The sequence below is a fragment of the Sceloporus occidentalis genome, unplaced genomic scaffold (genome assembly GCF_023333645.1).
Source record: "Sceloporus occidentalis isolate IW3139 unplaced genomic scaffold, rSceOcc1.0.p SCAF_3, whole genome shotgun sequence".
NCBI lineage: Eukaryota > Metazoa > Chordata > Lepidosauria > Squamata > Phrynosomatidae > Sceloporus > Sceloporus occidentalis.
Genome location: NW_028316983.1, coordinates 131,463,741 through 131,478,789, shown reverse-complemented (window position 1 = coordinate 131,478,789; position 15,049 = coordinate 131,463,741). Strand labels below are relative to the sequence as shown.

Genomic DNA, 15,049 nt, shown 5'->3' with positions numbered 1-15,049 from the left:
CCTCAAGTATCAAGTTCGATAATGGTAGAAATATCAAAGCTCTGAAGTATGAAATGGAGATTTGATAAAAGCAGTAAACAAAATGAACCCAAACCTGTCAAACAGAATGCAGTGGAACTCAAAAACTGCTACGGGAACTGAAATGTGGAAAATGCTACAGAAACAGATATACTGAAGCAGTTCCACTAGTAGTTATAGGACTGACCTCCAGAAGGAATGTTCCAAGAAACTTATCCACAGTAAGGACAACCATTATTGTACTGAAAAATATGCATTCATAGTATTCAGATATAGCCATGTTAGTCTGTAAAATCAGTATGTAGAGAGATCTTGTAGCCTCTTTTAGAGACTAACTGAACAAAAGTTGGCAACATCAGCTTTTCTAGACAAGTCTTCTTCCTCAGAAAGAATCTGAGGAAGTAGGCACAAGGCTATGAAAGCTCATGCTGCCAACTTTCTTTCTTTCTGTTAGTCTCAAAGGTACTACAAGATCTCTCCGCACACTCATAATAGTTAATCTTGTTCATGATTCTGATGGAGATTTTATTTTCTTGTCAACCACAGGCCAGAACTTTAACAAAATATGTACAGTACTTCTATTCTCCTCCTAACTGCTCCAAATCAAGTACTTGTTACAAGTACTTTGATGTTTCTAGTTTCAGAGACCATATATTGGGAAGCACTCTGTACTTTGGGCCCTGAAAGGGATAGACCTGCAGATGGACCAAATCCATCATCACACCTGCAAAACTGAGATTATTACTGAACAAACAATTTTGCAGGGAAGTGTGTTACCTCCTCACTTCAAGGAACTGTACATTTTACTCCCCAAAGTATTTGATGCAGTCCAGGCCACCAGTCTGATCAATATCAATACAATACAAAAGAACCTCCTAAAAAGACCACAAAGCTGATAGTACACTTTGATCAAGCTTGGCTTAAATAATCTAAATCGGTGATTTAAAGAATTGTGGAGAACATATTTACATTCAGAAAGACTTCAAACCACCAATTCTTTTGCCCCTTTACTACAGAGGTGTTCCTTATGGTGCCAGTGACCTGCGTGCAGCCTCCAGACTCTTTCCTCATTGCTGGGGGGAGGTGGGTAATAAGGAGAATGATGGTCGCTGATTCTCAAAAAGATTCAAATAAGCTTGCAGAAGCAGCAATTCTCATCTAAAGCAAGAGACAGGGCCATTTCAGAAAATATGCTTTTTTCCTACATTATTTTAACTGGGAGTAAACTTTCAACACTTCTGGTTGATGGGAGCACATTTTCACCCAGGATATGTCCTACAGGTAGTCCTGGATTTCTGAGGTGTAAAAATCCTTTCCCAATAGGCATCCAGGACATGAGAGTCCTGCATAATACAAGATATATTTTTTCAGGACGATGGGAAGGAGCTTAAGAAAAGTCAGTGGAAGAAAGAGAAGACATGGCATCTGGCTTCCCTGTTGTTCTGAAATCCATTCTCCTAGCTGCGGTTTTGAACAAATTAATTTTACCCTTCAGACTTGACGGTATCTATTTATACAATCCCTAATCCATTCTGACTGGTTCAGTGCAATATTTATCTATCTCACAAGGGAAAGCAATATGAATACTACCCTTTGGTCCATGAACGTAATCCAGAACTTTGACCAATGTTTACTGGTGGACTTCAGACTGAAAGGCATTCAAGATCATCCTTACCTTGAACAAAGCTCCATTTTCCAAGGGAACAGAGAGATAAATAATACTGGAAATTGTATCTTTTCAGAGCAAGGCTTTGTGTTCTTTAGCTATGTACCTTCAGCATACCAGATGGATGAAATCTGATGCTACTCTAAATGTGCATTTTTGTATGATAAACACAGACAAAACAAAGCCACTGTCCTTTTATCTTTTATTTGGTGTTTAGTAACTCCACAAAAAACAAATTCAGTTACTCTGGTGTATGTGAAATCAGAACAATACAACCACTTGAAGCAAAAAAGTAGAAACAAATTCAGCCCAGGAATGAAAAACTGATACTTCAGTGCTATGGATATGCAATGCGCTTCATACCACAGTGCATTTTAGCATCTCCACTTTTAAATTATCCTTGCAGAGAAACAAAAACACAAACTCACACATCAACCTTCTCACTGGAAAGCTTCAGAGTTTTATCCATTCAGTTATGAAACAAATAAATATTATTTGTTATTGCCCACACATGTAACATGTACATTTTCAAAGGTGTTAAAATATTAAATCATAATGTAACGAACCACCCTTTCACTGAGATATCTATCTAAATAAGCCAAGGTTAAAAGACCCCCCCCCAAAAAAAAATCCCATTTGGTCATTTATTATTCTAACAATGACTCACTAGTTAAGTTAAATCATTAGGATTCATCAGTTTCGTTCTTTTTGCTTTCATGTTGACAGACAATATTCTCAGTGCATGTGCTATACAACATTTTTAAGGAAGCTCCAGAAGAAAGTAAATATATTTAAAACTTATCCAGAATCTCAAATAAGAAAAAACAAACCCAACGCTGTAAAGATTTGTTGTATGAAAGCTAAAATAATGTAGCTTAAAAGCAGTTAATAATAACATTTCCCTGGAAAGTACAAACCAAGCCGATGGAGTCAAAGTTTCAACAGAAAAAATACATGCAATCTTAGAAGTTGCTGATATCCTAGATCTTAAGTCCATGTACTAGTTAAGAAAAGGCAACAAAACTCAAATTCAGTTCAGCTCATTAGCACAGAATAGCATTTCAAAGCTGGTTCATCTTTTCATTTCAAACAACTGTAATTGTTAGTTTCTTGCCTATCAAAATTAATGGCTTAGCATTTTTGAATCAATATTAAACTTTCTGCACTTTCTGATGTCTTAAACATGCTGTTATTGTAGAGATCATTTTTTAAAACTATGAAATGGTATAAACCTATATTGCTCCTCCTGGCTCTTATGATTTGCATAATACATTAGTAGCACAGGGAATTGATAGTCTTGCACAGTTACAACTTGACAGATGCATTGACTATGTTAAAATAAACTTTAAGATCAGGTCACATAAAGCAACAATCACTACTGCAATCACACACGTAAGTCATTTTCCCCACTCACACCCACAACACACAACTTACTCCTAGCATTCTCTCAGAACACAAAGTTAGCTACAAGTTTTACCAAATCAGAACCACAATAGTAGCTAAATGCAGGAGCCACTGGATTTATTTTGAGTGATAATATTGCTCTGCATATAAAATATTGAACGTTAACTCTTAAATCATTTCAGTCAAATCTCTGTAGCTTGCAACAAACACTGTTCATAAATTCTCCAGGGGGGTTAATGATACAGCCTTAAGTATATCTCTAAGTATGTACCATTGACGTTAAGTGTGCTTCAGACCGGGCTGTAGTGTCAATTGTTTAATTATCTACTTTACAACACTGAAACCTGAAAAAGATGAAACACTGAGCCCTGAAAACAAAGGGAGGGGAAAGAAAATCATGTTTCTTTTCCCCAGGCCTGCAAAAAAATCTGTTAGCTAGAAGGTAACAAACAAGTTCCAACTGTGTTAATTAATGTGTGAGTTAAGAGAGATCCTAGAATAGAAAACACAGTTTCTGAAAGTCTCTAAAGCACAGCCCTAGTATTCCTACTCCAAAGTTATGAGATCTTAAAAGACAGGACAAGCCATACATGCTTTCCTCTCACATTCAGAAAGGCACTGATAGATTACAGTGTTAAGTATTTATCTCCCAAATCTTAAAAGCCTAAATGTGCCAAAAGATAAAATCTTTGAATAGTTGTAGACACTGCAATGCTAGTAAGATAGTAATACTGATAGGGCTACAGTTAAAAATAAAAAATAACTGCAGCTAGGATGCAAAATAGCAGTGATACTACCAAGACAATCACATGCACATCCATTCTTGATTTGACAACACAATCTACTCTAGGTCCAAATAGCCAAGGAGCTAAAATTTTGGAGGGAGGGGGGAAAAGCCTTCAATGGGACCAGAATCCCAACTATTGAAAATAAAATATCAAGAAGAGAAAGATAAATACATTTCTGAATCCATTAACTGAAGGGGGAACTCAATTCAGTATTGAGTTACAGACCCTTTAGAAGAGTTTCCCAGCTCATGCTATTCCTAGATCATCTATTTATACTCTGCAGTTTTATAGGTGAGTTCGAGAGAAAAGCTCTTCTTCACAAGGGTCTGTCCATCCATTTCCACCTTCTGATGCTGTGCCTTCAGAGCCGGAGCTATCACTGGAGTATAGCTTCTTCCTAAAGCCATTTGATTTTGTTTCAGAACTAGGATCTGCACATCTTGCTTCATGAACAGAAGCAACCTAAGGATTTTCATGTGGAAATGTATGTCAATGTTTTGCAAGAGAAAAGACTAACATTTTTCAGAGATAATATAAAACAGAAATTAACATCTTTTACATGTTTTAAAATTGCTTTTCGGTTTAATAGTGTTTTAATGCTATACAGTTGCTCCTCCTAATATGCGGATCTCAGATCCGTGCCCTTGAATACAGTCAGCCCTTCTTATACACTGATTTTTTATACACGGATTCAAGCATACATGGTTTGAAAATGTTCCAAAAAAGTATAAATTTACCTTGATGTTCCATTTTTTATTAGGGACACCATTTTGCTATGTCATTATACTTAATGGGACTTGAGCATACACGGATTTTGTTATACACGGGGGATCTTGGAACCAAACCCCAGCGTATAACAAGGATCCACTGTATACATGGGGGGATGGATGGCTTCCACTATTTGCAATGGCCTGTGGGCACAGGGGCGTGCACCATTCAAGCTATGGGCCTTGAATAAACAAGATCCTCCGTTTTCGTGGGGATGGGGGTCTGGAACAGATTCCCCATGAAAACGGAGGGCCAACTATATATTTTCTGGAAGAAAGGCAGGATAGTGTTCAATCATTCAAAAAACAAAAACAAAAAACAAACAAAAAAACACCCAAACAGGTTTCAATACAAGAACCCCAATTTATAAACAAAAGCTTAAATCTAATTGTTATTCCCCAATCAGAGCAGCCCTGTGAATCAACTGTTCAAAAGAAATTCATCACTTAACACAAATCCCATTAATTAATAGGTCTACTTGAGTTGGGAGTACAAATTGGATTTAGGCACCAAAGAGCTGGATCCAGCACTTAGCTCTGCTGGCACTGGAAGAGGGAGCAGGACAGCATTTTTGCCTCAAGCTACTAGTTCACACACATGGATACACACCCATATTTCTTATTTCACAGGGCTGTAGGACATTCTCAAACCTTCTGGAAATAGCCAATGAACATCAGGGCAAGTCACTGCCTGCCCACTTCCTCTAGGAAGAAGTCTACAAAAGGACTTTCTTTCTCTCTATCTACATGGGATCTGAAATTCTGTAACAGGAATCAATGTGATGTGAAGAATTATGATCGAAAAGGGAAATTAGTAACATTTCCCTTGACAACTGAAGATATTTTTTTCCATTCCAGCCTTTATGTATATGTTAGTATGTATCCATAAGAAGCATTTATATTAAAGAAATCTAATCAAACCAAAATCAGTTCACCAATGTACAAGGAATTATGACATGGTATGGCTTTATGCTGCAAAAGAGATTTCTGATGAACCTATTATATTCAGGCAGTAATAATAACCAGTTTGTGAATGACATAGACTACCATGAAGAAGGAAAATGATATAGTCCAGATTTTAACTTGCTTCTAGTAATAATGGATATGATGAAATAAATGTTATAAACAGATGCTAGAACTTACCATATTAAAATCTAAAAGATGCTCTTCAGTATGCAGCGTTTCTTTTGTATCTGTGAATTTTCCAACACCACTGTCCCTCTTGACGTTCGCACAGCATTCTTTAAAAGTTGTTTCAGAAAATTGGAGGGTAGAAGGAGACAAGGATACCATTATGTACGTTCTTAAAATTCAAAGAAAAATTAAAAAGCAGAAGATATTTAATGGACACTACATAAAAATCCAGAGGTTAGGCCAGTTCTTTTCAAAAGACAAGCAGAAGTATAACACAAGCTAATAAAGGGAATAGGTCTCTGTAGCCAGTTCTATTAGTCACCAATGTCTAAAAAGAATTATGATTTAGAAACACCATTTCTTAGTTATTATAGGTCTCGATATATTGTTTTTACTTCTCCATGATGGAAAATCCATCCTGTAATCCTACTCGGTCAGTGCTTATGTTCCCTCTTCCATTTACTTATAGACAGGAAATACGAATGGCGAAGATGCCATGACACTAGAAAAAGAATTTAGTTCACAGCTCCTTCCACATAAAATACACATATGTGAAAGCTGGAAGAGCCTGCAGGGTCTTTTCATCAGTCTTCAAGAGGACAGCAACTGAAGGCCAAAGCTCAGGAGAGTTCGTTTCCCATCCCTAATATGGTTATTACCACACAAAGCCAATCCTTTGGACATTCTGCTTCTAACAATAGTTGTATTTTCACAGTGACTGGCAGGCATGAAAGAGCCTTATTCAGATCATTTCCCAATTCATTCATGCCAGACAAGGTATTTCATTCTACACTCAGTTATCACATCTTGCAACATTCATCTGCCATATCCCATGGTTTGGAACTACTCTGGCCTGTGAGCCCAATTTATTCCATGGAAGCTCCTAGGTTACCTGAACAGCTCCAGACACTCATGCTACCCCTCCCTGCAACTCTGATCAACTGGTTGTGAAAATGACAACCTAAAACAGTTCCTTTTAGCTGGAGTTTGTAGGAACATGCTGAGAGTACTGTGCCCACTCTGCCCCCAACCAAGGAAGAGAGAAAACAAGCAAATCCAGTTTCTAGTTGAAAGGCTGAGTAGGGATGATGTCAGGGCACAAACATATTTCTGATGTCACACTCCTTGCTTTCATGTGGCCAGCAGGGAGATGCAGCAGAGAAATCCAGGATCCCACCCAGAGAGTTTTCCACTCTTGGTTTACAGATGGGTATTCACTTCCCCTATCACGGCAGCAGTAGTGCTTGGCTTGACACACTAGCAGGAACTGAGGAAGAAAAGAGAGATGACACTAAGCTGCCAGGACCACCTCTCTCACTCCTGCTGGTGCTACAACTGATGCCATGAGCAGGTTGCAGATTATTAATCCTGGTTGTAATGGACAATCCTTACATGAGCTGTCCTGTGATTCCTCATCTGCTAATCAGCTGTAGAGTTCTGACAACAACACCGAATGGGAACTGCCACATTTTTGTTCCTGCGGAATTCCTGCATGGCAAACAGTTACATGGCAGACAGAAGCATAACAAGTTCACTTTACCAAACCTGTGTGGAATACTGTTCCTCCTGTTGTCCCTCTGCCTGTTACAAAACTTTCAAAAACACAGAAAGTCTACAGGAACAAAATGGTGGCAACTGATATACAAACAGTTGGCTTCTCACTGGTGGCTGGTGAATCTGTAGACCCATCTTGAGACCTGCACGGTATGGCATGTGAGGTACTTTCATGCTTCTGTGCATGCTTGCTAGCAGCTTCATTACCTGTAGATAGAGGAGAGAAAAGAAGATAAATACGGGGAGGAGATGTCCAAGGTCTACTGCAGATGCAAATATTAGATGTACAAGTACTGATGAGAAAGGACACCTTACTCAGGAACTTTCTCATTCCACGTATCTCAGCCAATCTCCCCACTCACATGTTAGCCCTCCTAAATTACACATCTGGAAAGAAAAGCCTGCTCCAGATATAATACTCACTCATCAAATGCTGGGAGTTGCACTGGAATTCTCTTTCCAGTTTCTGTTCTGCTGTAGTATCTCCAGGCTCTGATTCTGCAAGGGAAAGGATACATAACAAGACTTCGTGGCACTAACAAGGGGTGGAGTGAATTGTTTGGTTTTCAGTAAAAGAAGTTAATACTTCCCATTATCTTTCCCAGCATATGGTACAAGCTCTTTGAGCTTTGGGTCCAATCCTTGCAAAAAGGAAGACAGACTCCTTTGTACACACACCATGCTTACCTTGCATCCTGCTCATGGAAGACACTGTTTCATAATCTACTGAGGCAGTATAAGGTTTTTTTTTTTTTTTAAATTCCAGAGGTGCAGGGGGGAAAGATCCTTTGGCCATGGGTGTATCTGATTAGCACATCTTGAGTGCTCCGGAGAGACTGATGTAAAACACTTAGGTCATCATCTGATATATGGTTGTCCCATCCCCCCACCTGTGAAGTCCCCTCCCCAATTACCTATGCAGTATGCCTTGTCTTTTAATCCCCAGTTGCAGCAGTGGCGCTGAGGCTCCTGGTGCATGTGTGTGTCTGGAGTCCAGAGGCAGAGTACCTGTAAGGGGTCTGAAAGCACAACAGTTATCTATCTACCCTTGTTGTAACTGCTGCTTGCACTGGCTGGCTGTTGTCACCTTTTCAACAGGTCTGCCAAATGTTCAGTGTTACAGGTATAAGGAGTAATAGAACAGGTGTTCATTTAAGCCCCCCTTTTACACTCTCAATACTGGCCATTTCTTCCCCTTATCCTGATGGTGCTATGATGGTACTTAATAGTGGTGCAATAATTATACAATAGTCTTTCCATGTGAAGGTGCAAGGGCTTCCGCAGATGGCAAGCCCTCATTTTCTGAATGGACATGCACCTGTTGAGAAGAAGGGGACTTAAGGTCCTGAGTGAAGTCGAAGGCTTTCATGGCTGGCATCCATAGTTTTTTGTGGGTTTTTCAGGCTTCCAAGATGCCAGCCACAGATGCTGGCAAAATGTCAGGAAGAAATTCTTCTAGAACATGGCCACATAGCCCGAAAAACCCACAAAAAAATGAAGGTCTTGCGTTTTTTTACTATCCGGAATGGATCCCCTGCTGATAGCAAGAGCACACTGTACTTACCCAAAACCCAATCCCTATCTGCAAACCTCAAGAACTCCCATTATCTCACTCTTGTTTCTCAGTAGCCCTACTTTGGTTCTATTTGAGTTAACAGTCACCACCTCAGCTTACTATTAGAGGGGGTGGTGATTACACAGATTATAAATTTATAGCCAAAATCAGATTTGGATGATTATAAGTCAAATAATAGCATACCATACTATTTATGTAACCAGCTGGTATACATGTATTACCCTGCAAAATATGGAGGATTTAACCACGTTACTATACTGATCAGAAAGAACAGAAAAAAGATGAGACATAGCTACAATTTTCAAGGACCATCATAATCTGCATTCAACATATATTTATATTCTATTATAAAGAAATTAAACGTGCTGTTACCTTCATACTGAGATGCAGGAAAGAGTGGTGTATAAAGAGCTTTCTCCCACCAGCACTGTTTTGCTTGATTGTAGCTTATTTTCTGGAGGTCATTATTCAATACTGGAAACTGTTTTGAGAATAGCTGTATTTTAGTTTAAAAGATACCACCACAGTACATATACTTATGGTTATAGAACAAGCTGCAGCCAAATGACTTTTGATGCAATAGAAAAGTTACTAAGCTATTCCAATGAGTGGCTATATCTATCTATATCTATATCTATATCATCTATATCTCTATCTATCATCTATCTATCTATCAGCTGATCCTACTAAAATGTGTTATGATGTTTACTCAAAAATAAAGCCAATTCTTGGGTAAAACATACAGCACAGGATTGTAGATACAGGGTATGTTTTTAACAATTCAGCATATGAAACTTAATACTAGTTATGATTCCCCCCCCCCCCCCCCGGTAAAGACAGGAATTTTTGCAATTGCACATGAGACCACACTTTTCTTCCTCCTTTTATTGAAAAACTGATACCTAATGTTTATTTTACATTTTACTGTACTGAACTTTACAGGCATCTGATAGGAAATGCTTAATTTTTTTTTTTAAAAAAAACCGCTATCACTCTCCCATACAATTGAACAATTTTTTTTATTGTACACCGCTATGATCATTGCGGAATAGCGGTCTATAAATAAAACATATTATTATTATAATACAGGAAAATGCCCAGCTTTATCCCTGTTTGTTTTACTTGAGAGAACAAGGCTAAGCAAAATTACTAAACTGAACTTTTATAACTAGAAAAAAAATAAGACATTCTGGAAGCTAGAAGAAATTAGAGTCAAGTGACAGATTAGGAGAACAAGAGCAGAGGAAAACAAAGTTGAGAGGAAACGCAAGAAAAGAGGCTTGGACTATCTGTCTTGTCAACCCATACAGCTGGCAGAAGGTACAGGGCATGCCTACCAGTTATCCACCTGCCCACCCTATTAGGCAAGTAAGGCTGAGAGATTATGGCTGGCCAAGAGCCACTAAGTGAACTTTGTAAGTGGGATATAGACTTTAACAGATTTCTCATCTCCCAAGTACATTTTTGCCTGTTTCACCACACCATTGAAGGTCCTTCTTCTGGCATGGCAGTGCATGACCCTGACCTAACCAACATTATAGCACTTTTGCCCATCTTGACACAGAGATATTTTAGGATTGTACCACCTTTCATCCTTTATCCTGTTCTCCTCCCCAGGCAACTTTTGCAAAGGGTGTGAAATTAACTAGAAGAGACTCAAGAAACAGCATCTCAAGATATTAGGACACGGTGGGGTAGATTAAATCAGAAGAAGGTACTTGCCAGTTGAGCACAGACAAAAGAACTGATTCCCAGTCTCATAAAGCTTATTTTAGGAGGGTGAGGGTGGGAAAATCACATATGAAGCTGCTTTACCATTTTCTGTTCTGCAAATTTGTTACCTCATACTGATACAAAGGACCATTTCATTTCAAACATTATCTTTTACCCTTCATAAGCTTGGAATTCTGCAATGCAAGTTGAAGAAGGCCCTTCCTTTACCTTGTAGGGTATAGTGCTAGAAGATTTTAAAATGGAACAGTTAACTTTTTTCTACTCTTTAAAAATCTGTGGATGCTCAAGTCCCATTAAATACAATGGCATATCAAAATGGTGTCCCCTATATAAAATGGGAAAATCAAGATTTGATACTTGGAATTTATACTTTTTGGGGATATTTTCAAACCGTGGATGCTTGAATCCGTGTATTAAAAATCCGTAGATAAGGAGAGCCAAGTGTATTCCATTAAGCCTATATTATCCAGACATTTATTTGGGATTACTTAACTCAGAACATTCTAACAACACTTACACACATTGGTGTGTGTACTCTTGCATTTATCTAGGTTTTTCAAAAAGTGAAGGGGGAAGGTATAGCAACGAAAGGTAAGAATTAATCCACACCATGTTCTAGTATATTTTCTATTAGCATTTCACTGATTACCACTGGGTTTCAATAAATGAAAATTCTCTTAATCATGACATTATACTCTTAACATTAAAAAGACTGTATGTACAGCGCTGTGTAAATTTACAGCGCTTTATAAATAAAGGTTAATAATAATAATAATAATAATAATAATAATAATAATAACTTGGATTTCTGCCCAACATGGCTTGTAAGAACATCACAAGTTGATTAAATTACACTTCATCTTAGTGAGCCACTTTGTATCTCTGAATGACAAATAAAAAAGTGCTTATACAATATGCCTCTCTTAACAGCATACCTCTTTTAGCTGTGCTGAAGGAACAGGATTATCTTCATATGAATTATCTTTACAACTGCAAGACTTGTCTTCCTCTTCTTGTGGTTCCACAACATTGCAACTAGTTTCCGAATTTTCTACAGCCATCACATCTTGCAGGTCTTTCATACTGCAGTGTGAACAAGAATTCTCATTTTCTAATGACAATATTCCAGATGATTCTTCCTGGGAATCCAGAGATGTCTGTGCACTCTTTTCCATTCCACATTTTTTTAATCTAGGAAGGAACTTTCCAGACTCTAGTTCTGATTTGCCATAATAATGACCATCTTTTTCTGCATCCTCTTCCAGTGGCTTGAGATCTGCTTGTGGATCATCAAACACTTCAGCTTGAGAAGGGGCAGGAATACTCCCTTCATCTTTTTCTGATTCAAAGTCAGACTCGCTTCCACCACATGGAGAAAGTTCAGATGCAGAAATGGGGCGAAAGTGAGTCCTGGGAGAAATCCGTATGGCTCTGTACTGTGTCCTCCCAGCGCCACATATTCTAGGACGAAAAACTTCTCTGTCAGAATCAGAGCAAAGGATAGATTTGGGTTTAAAGCAAGGGCTGAAGGATGTAATTCCTTCGGGTTCAAATGTACATTCTACATGAAGAACTTGTGAAAATGGATTATTCAAGTCAAAGGAAGAGAATGAATATTCAAGAGCAGACTCTTCACCTTGAAAATTACCACAAGCTTCTAACAAGTCTTCATGGAAGATAAATGAAAAGCCCCGATTTAATCCATGATCACTACACTTCAACTGCTCACTCTGCTCAAATGATACGAAGGGTCTCCATAACTGTCTGTGACCAGGGGCAATGCTGTTTCCTGGTGTCATGAAGACATCTGTACCAGCTATTGTAACTACATCAGAAGCTGCACACTGTAATAAGTTTCCTTTGGGGTGACTGGGTGGCACCACTGCCCATTCTCCATCACTGTTAAATGTTTTGAGCTCCCCATACACTCCCCCAAGAATAAAAGAATTTTCTTTATCTTGGTTAATATTCCATGGTTTGGAAGGTGTAGTATAATCTCCGCAATCCACTTTCGATAAATTGTTTGATGCAAAAGCTCTTTTCTCCAAATTCTCTCTCTGACCTTCCCAAAGATGATATTCTGATCTTTGCACTGCTTTCTTAGGATCCTGAAGAATTTCTAACTTTGCTTCATTTAAGCAGCAGCAGTAATGATTTACATCAGCTGAAAATAGCTCCTCTTCTATTCCATCTATTTCTACAATTGCTGTAGAATTCCCATCTGTCATATTTGTCCAGATGTCTTTAATAACCCCTGAGCCATAGTCATCTTCATGTGGACTGCTGTCACTACAGACCTGTGTTGTTTCATACTCTTTATCTTCAGCTTTTTGTTCCAGCTGAATACCACAGACAGATTCTAGTTTAGATTTCTTTGTAAAAATTAAGGTAGGCATCTCTCCTAAGGAACTAGTCTGTTCCTGGCAGGTTTCCTCCTGCAAAAAATCTATTTCTTCATCTATATAACTTGAAGATGCTCTGGGAACTACATAATTAATATCATCAGAGTTAAACTGGGGGGATTCTTCAAAGGGAATATTTAAAGTCTCATTGTCTGAACGTGTTTCTTCAGAATAAGACCATGGACTACAAGTTCTTGTTGACAGATTAGAACAGTGTTCATTTTCATCAAAGGCACTATTTTTGGTCCATATTAACAATCTAGACTGTGTTTTCCCAAACATACCAACATTGCTACTGGAATCTGTATTTTCATTTCCCAAGCTGAGTTTTTCAAAAGGAAATGGTAAGACAGAAGAATTACTGCATTGCACTTCAAACACTGAAAAAGAATTTAAACCAGACCCTTCATTAGTATCTGAAAACAGCTCTTGATTGCCTGCAAGCATGTGTGAATTAAGCATTGTGCTGTCTAAGGTAGGGGAAAATCTAATAGGAGAATCTCCCCCAAAGCTTTCCCCATCTGCATCACCAGAGCTAGAAGATGAACAGCACTCCCAAAATTGAGCTAAATTACTAAGATCTTGCAAAAACCACCCTTCAGCGCCAGAGGTGGCTGAATCTGCCCATATTGCACTTTCCCCTTGCAACTCCATTCCATCAAACACTATGCAACATTCTGCCTCAAAGTCTGCCCCCTCTTTACTTTTCTGCCGAATCATATTCAAAATCCGACTCTCTCCTTGCATCTTGCCTGAGGCACCAGAATCCAACATGGATTGGTCAATATCCACTTCATAGAAGTGTGTTAGTTCTGAAAGATGAACACCATCTGAGTGTATATCGTCCTCTGGTTGAGAACACATTGAGGTCCTAGTGAGGCCAATATCCTCATTTAGAACTGCAGGCATTTCCACAAAACGGCCATCGATGAAAGTACCTGCTGCGAGGTATGTTTTATTAATATTATTGTTGCTAATGCAAAGACCTTGCACAGATTCACTTAATTCTTCTACAGCCTCTGATGTTGTGTCACATGCTTCTTGCCTGTTGCGGTATGTTGTCTCAAGCTTACTTTTTCTACTCAGGGGAACAAAATACTCTGTAATTGGCTCAGTATACCATAAAGGCTCTTCCTTATATTCCTTTTCATTTCTGCTATCATAATATAGCTCTTTTCTCTCATAGTTGCCTGCTTCTTTTCTTCTTATTTCTTTTAATGGCCGTTTGCCCCTTTTACACAATTGTTTGATGGATCCATTACTGCTGCTGCTGCTACCATAAATTTTTCTTTCAGCATTCTCACCAGATTTTGCTAAATGCCTGCTTTGTCCATTTCGTCCTTTTTTGCTACGCACCTCCCTTGTTTTATGCCTTACTTTCACACATTTTGTAGCTGCTTTTAATTCACTTTGATTACCACTAGAATTAGAACCTTCTTCACTGGAGCCAGAAGACCAAGATCGGGGACGAATCTTTCCCTCAAATTTGTGTCGGACTTGCTTTTTATATGAAGCAGGTTTCTCTTCAATACTGCTGTTCCCAAACTTGTTCTCTTTTTCATCTTTATCTTTCTTCTGTGTGGCTCTCTCACGTACAGTGGCAGGAACTCTGTTACTATTTCGTTCTTTGGATACTTCAGTTTCACTAATGCAGTCCTTTGGAGATGATGTATCTGTGCTAGTTGCTGGGACAGTAGAAGATGAGGAGGAACTGGAGTAAGAACAAATTTTGGATTTATTCCAAACAGTCATAATTTCTTGCAAGCAAACTGGTTTCTTGGAAAGAGGTGGAAATGCTTCATAATACCTGAGAAAAGGAGAACATTTGGTATTAAAGGATATAGTCATGAAAACAAGGGCAACATTTAACTATACATGCTTCTAAAATAGAGAAATATTCTAATCTTCACTAGGCATTTACATTTTTGCTATAAACATCTATGAATGTCAATGGGCATATTATCTGAAAGCCAACAACTCTTCATACAAATCACTACTATTTTACT

The 15,049-nt window shown here is 38.4% G+C and overlaps 1 protein-coding gene across 8 annotated transcripts in view; it reads right to left on the bottom strand.

Moving 5' to 3' along the window:
* Positions 1-1,872: 1,872 nt before the first annotated feature.
* Positions 1,873-15,049, bottom strand: part of KIAA0232 (KIAA0232 ortholog) — a 58,574-nt gene continuing 45,397 nt past the window's right edge. For 7 of the 8 annotated variants that reach the window (XM_089516319.1, XM_089516316.1, XM_089516320.1 and 4 more), the window contains 7 exons: positions 11,577-14,850; positions 9,280-9,388; positions 8,246-8,350; positions 7,755-7,829; positions 7,440-7,538; positions 5,787-5,884; positions 1,873-4,338 (listed from right to left, as the gene is read on the bottom strand). In XM_089516319.1, coding sequence (XP_089372445.1) covers positions 4,162-4,338; positions 5,787-5,884; positions 7,440-7,538; positions 7,755-7,829; positions 8,246-8,350; positions 9,280-9,388; positions 11,577-14,850 — 3,937 coding nt within the window. In that variant the 3' untranslated portion in view covers positions 1,873-4,161. The remainder of the gene's footprint in view (positions 4,339-5,786; positions 5,885-7,439; positions 7,539-7,754; positions 7,830-8,245; positions 8,351-9,279; positions 9,389-11,576; positions 14,851-15,049) is intronic. The other variant, XM_089516321.1, reaches the window with a different exon arrangement.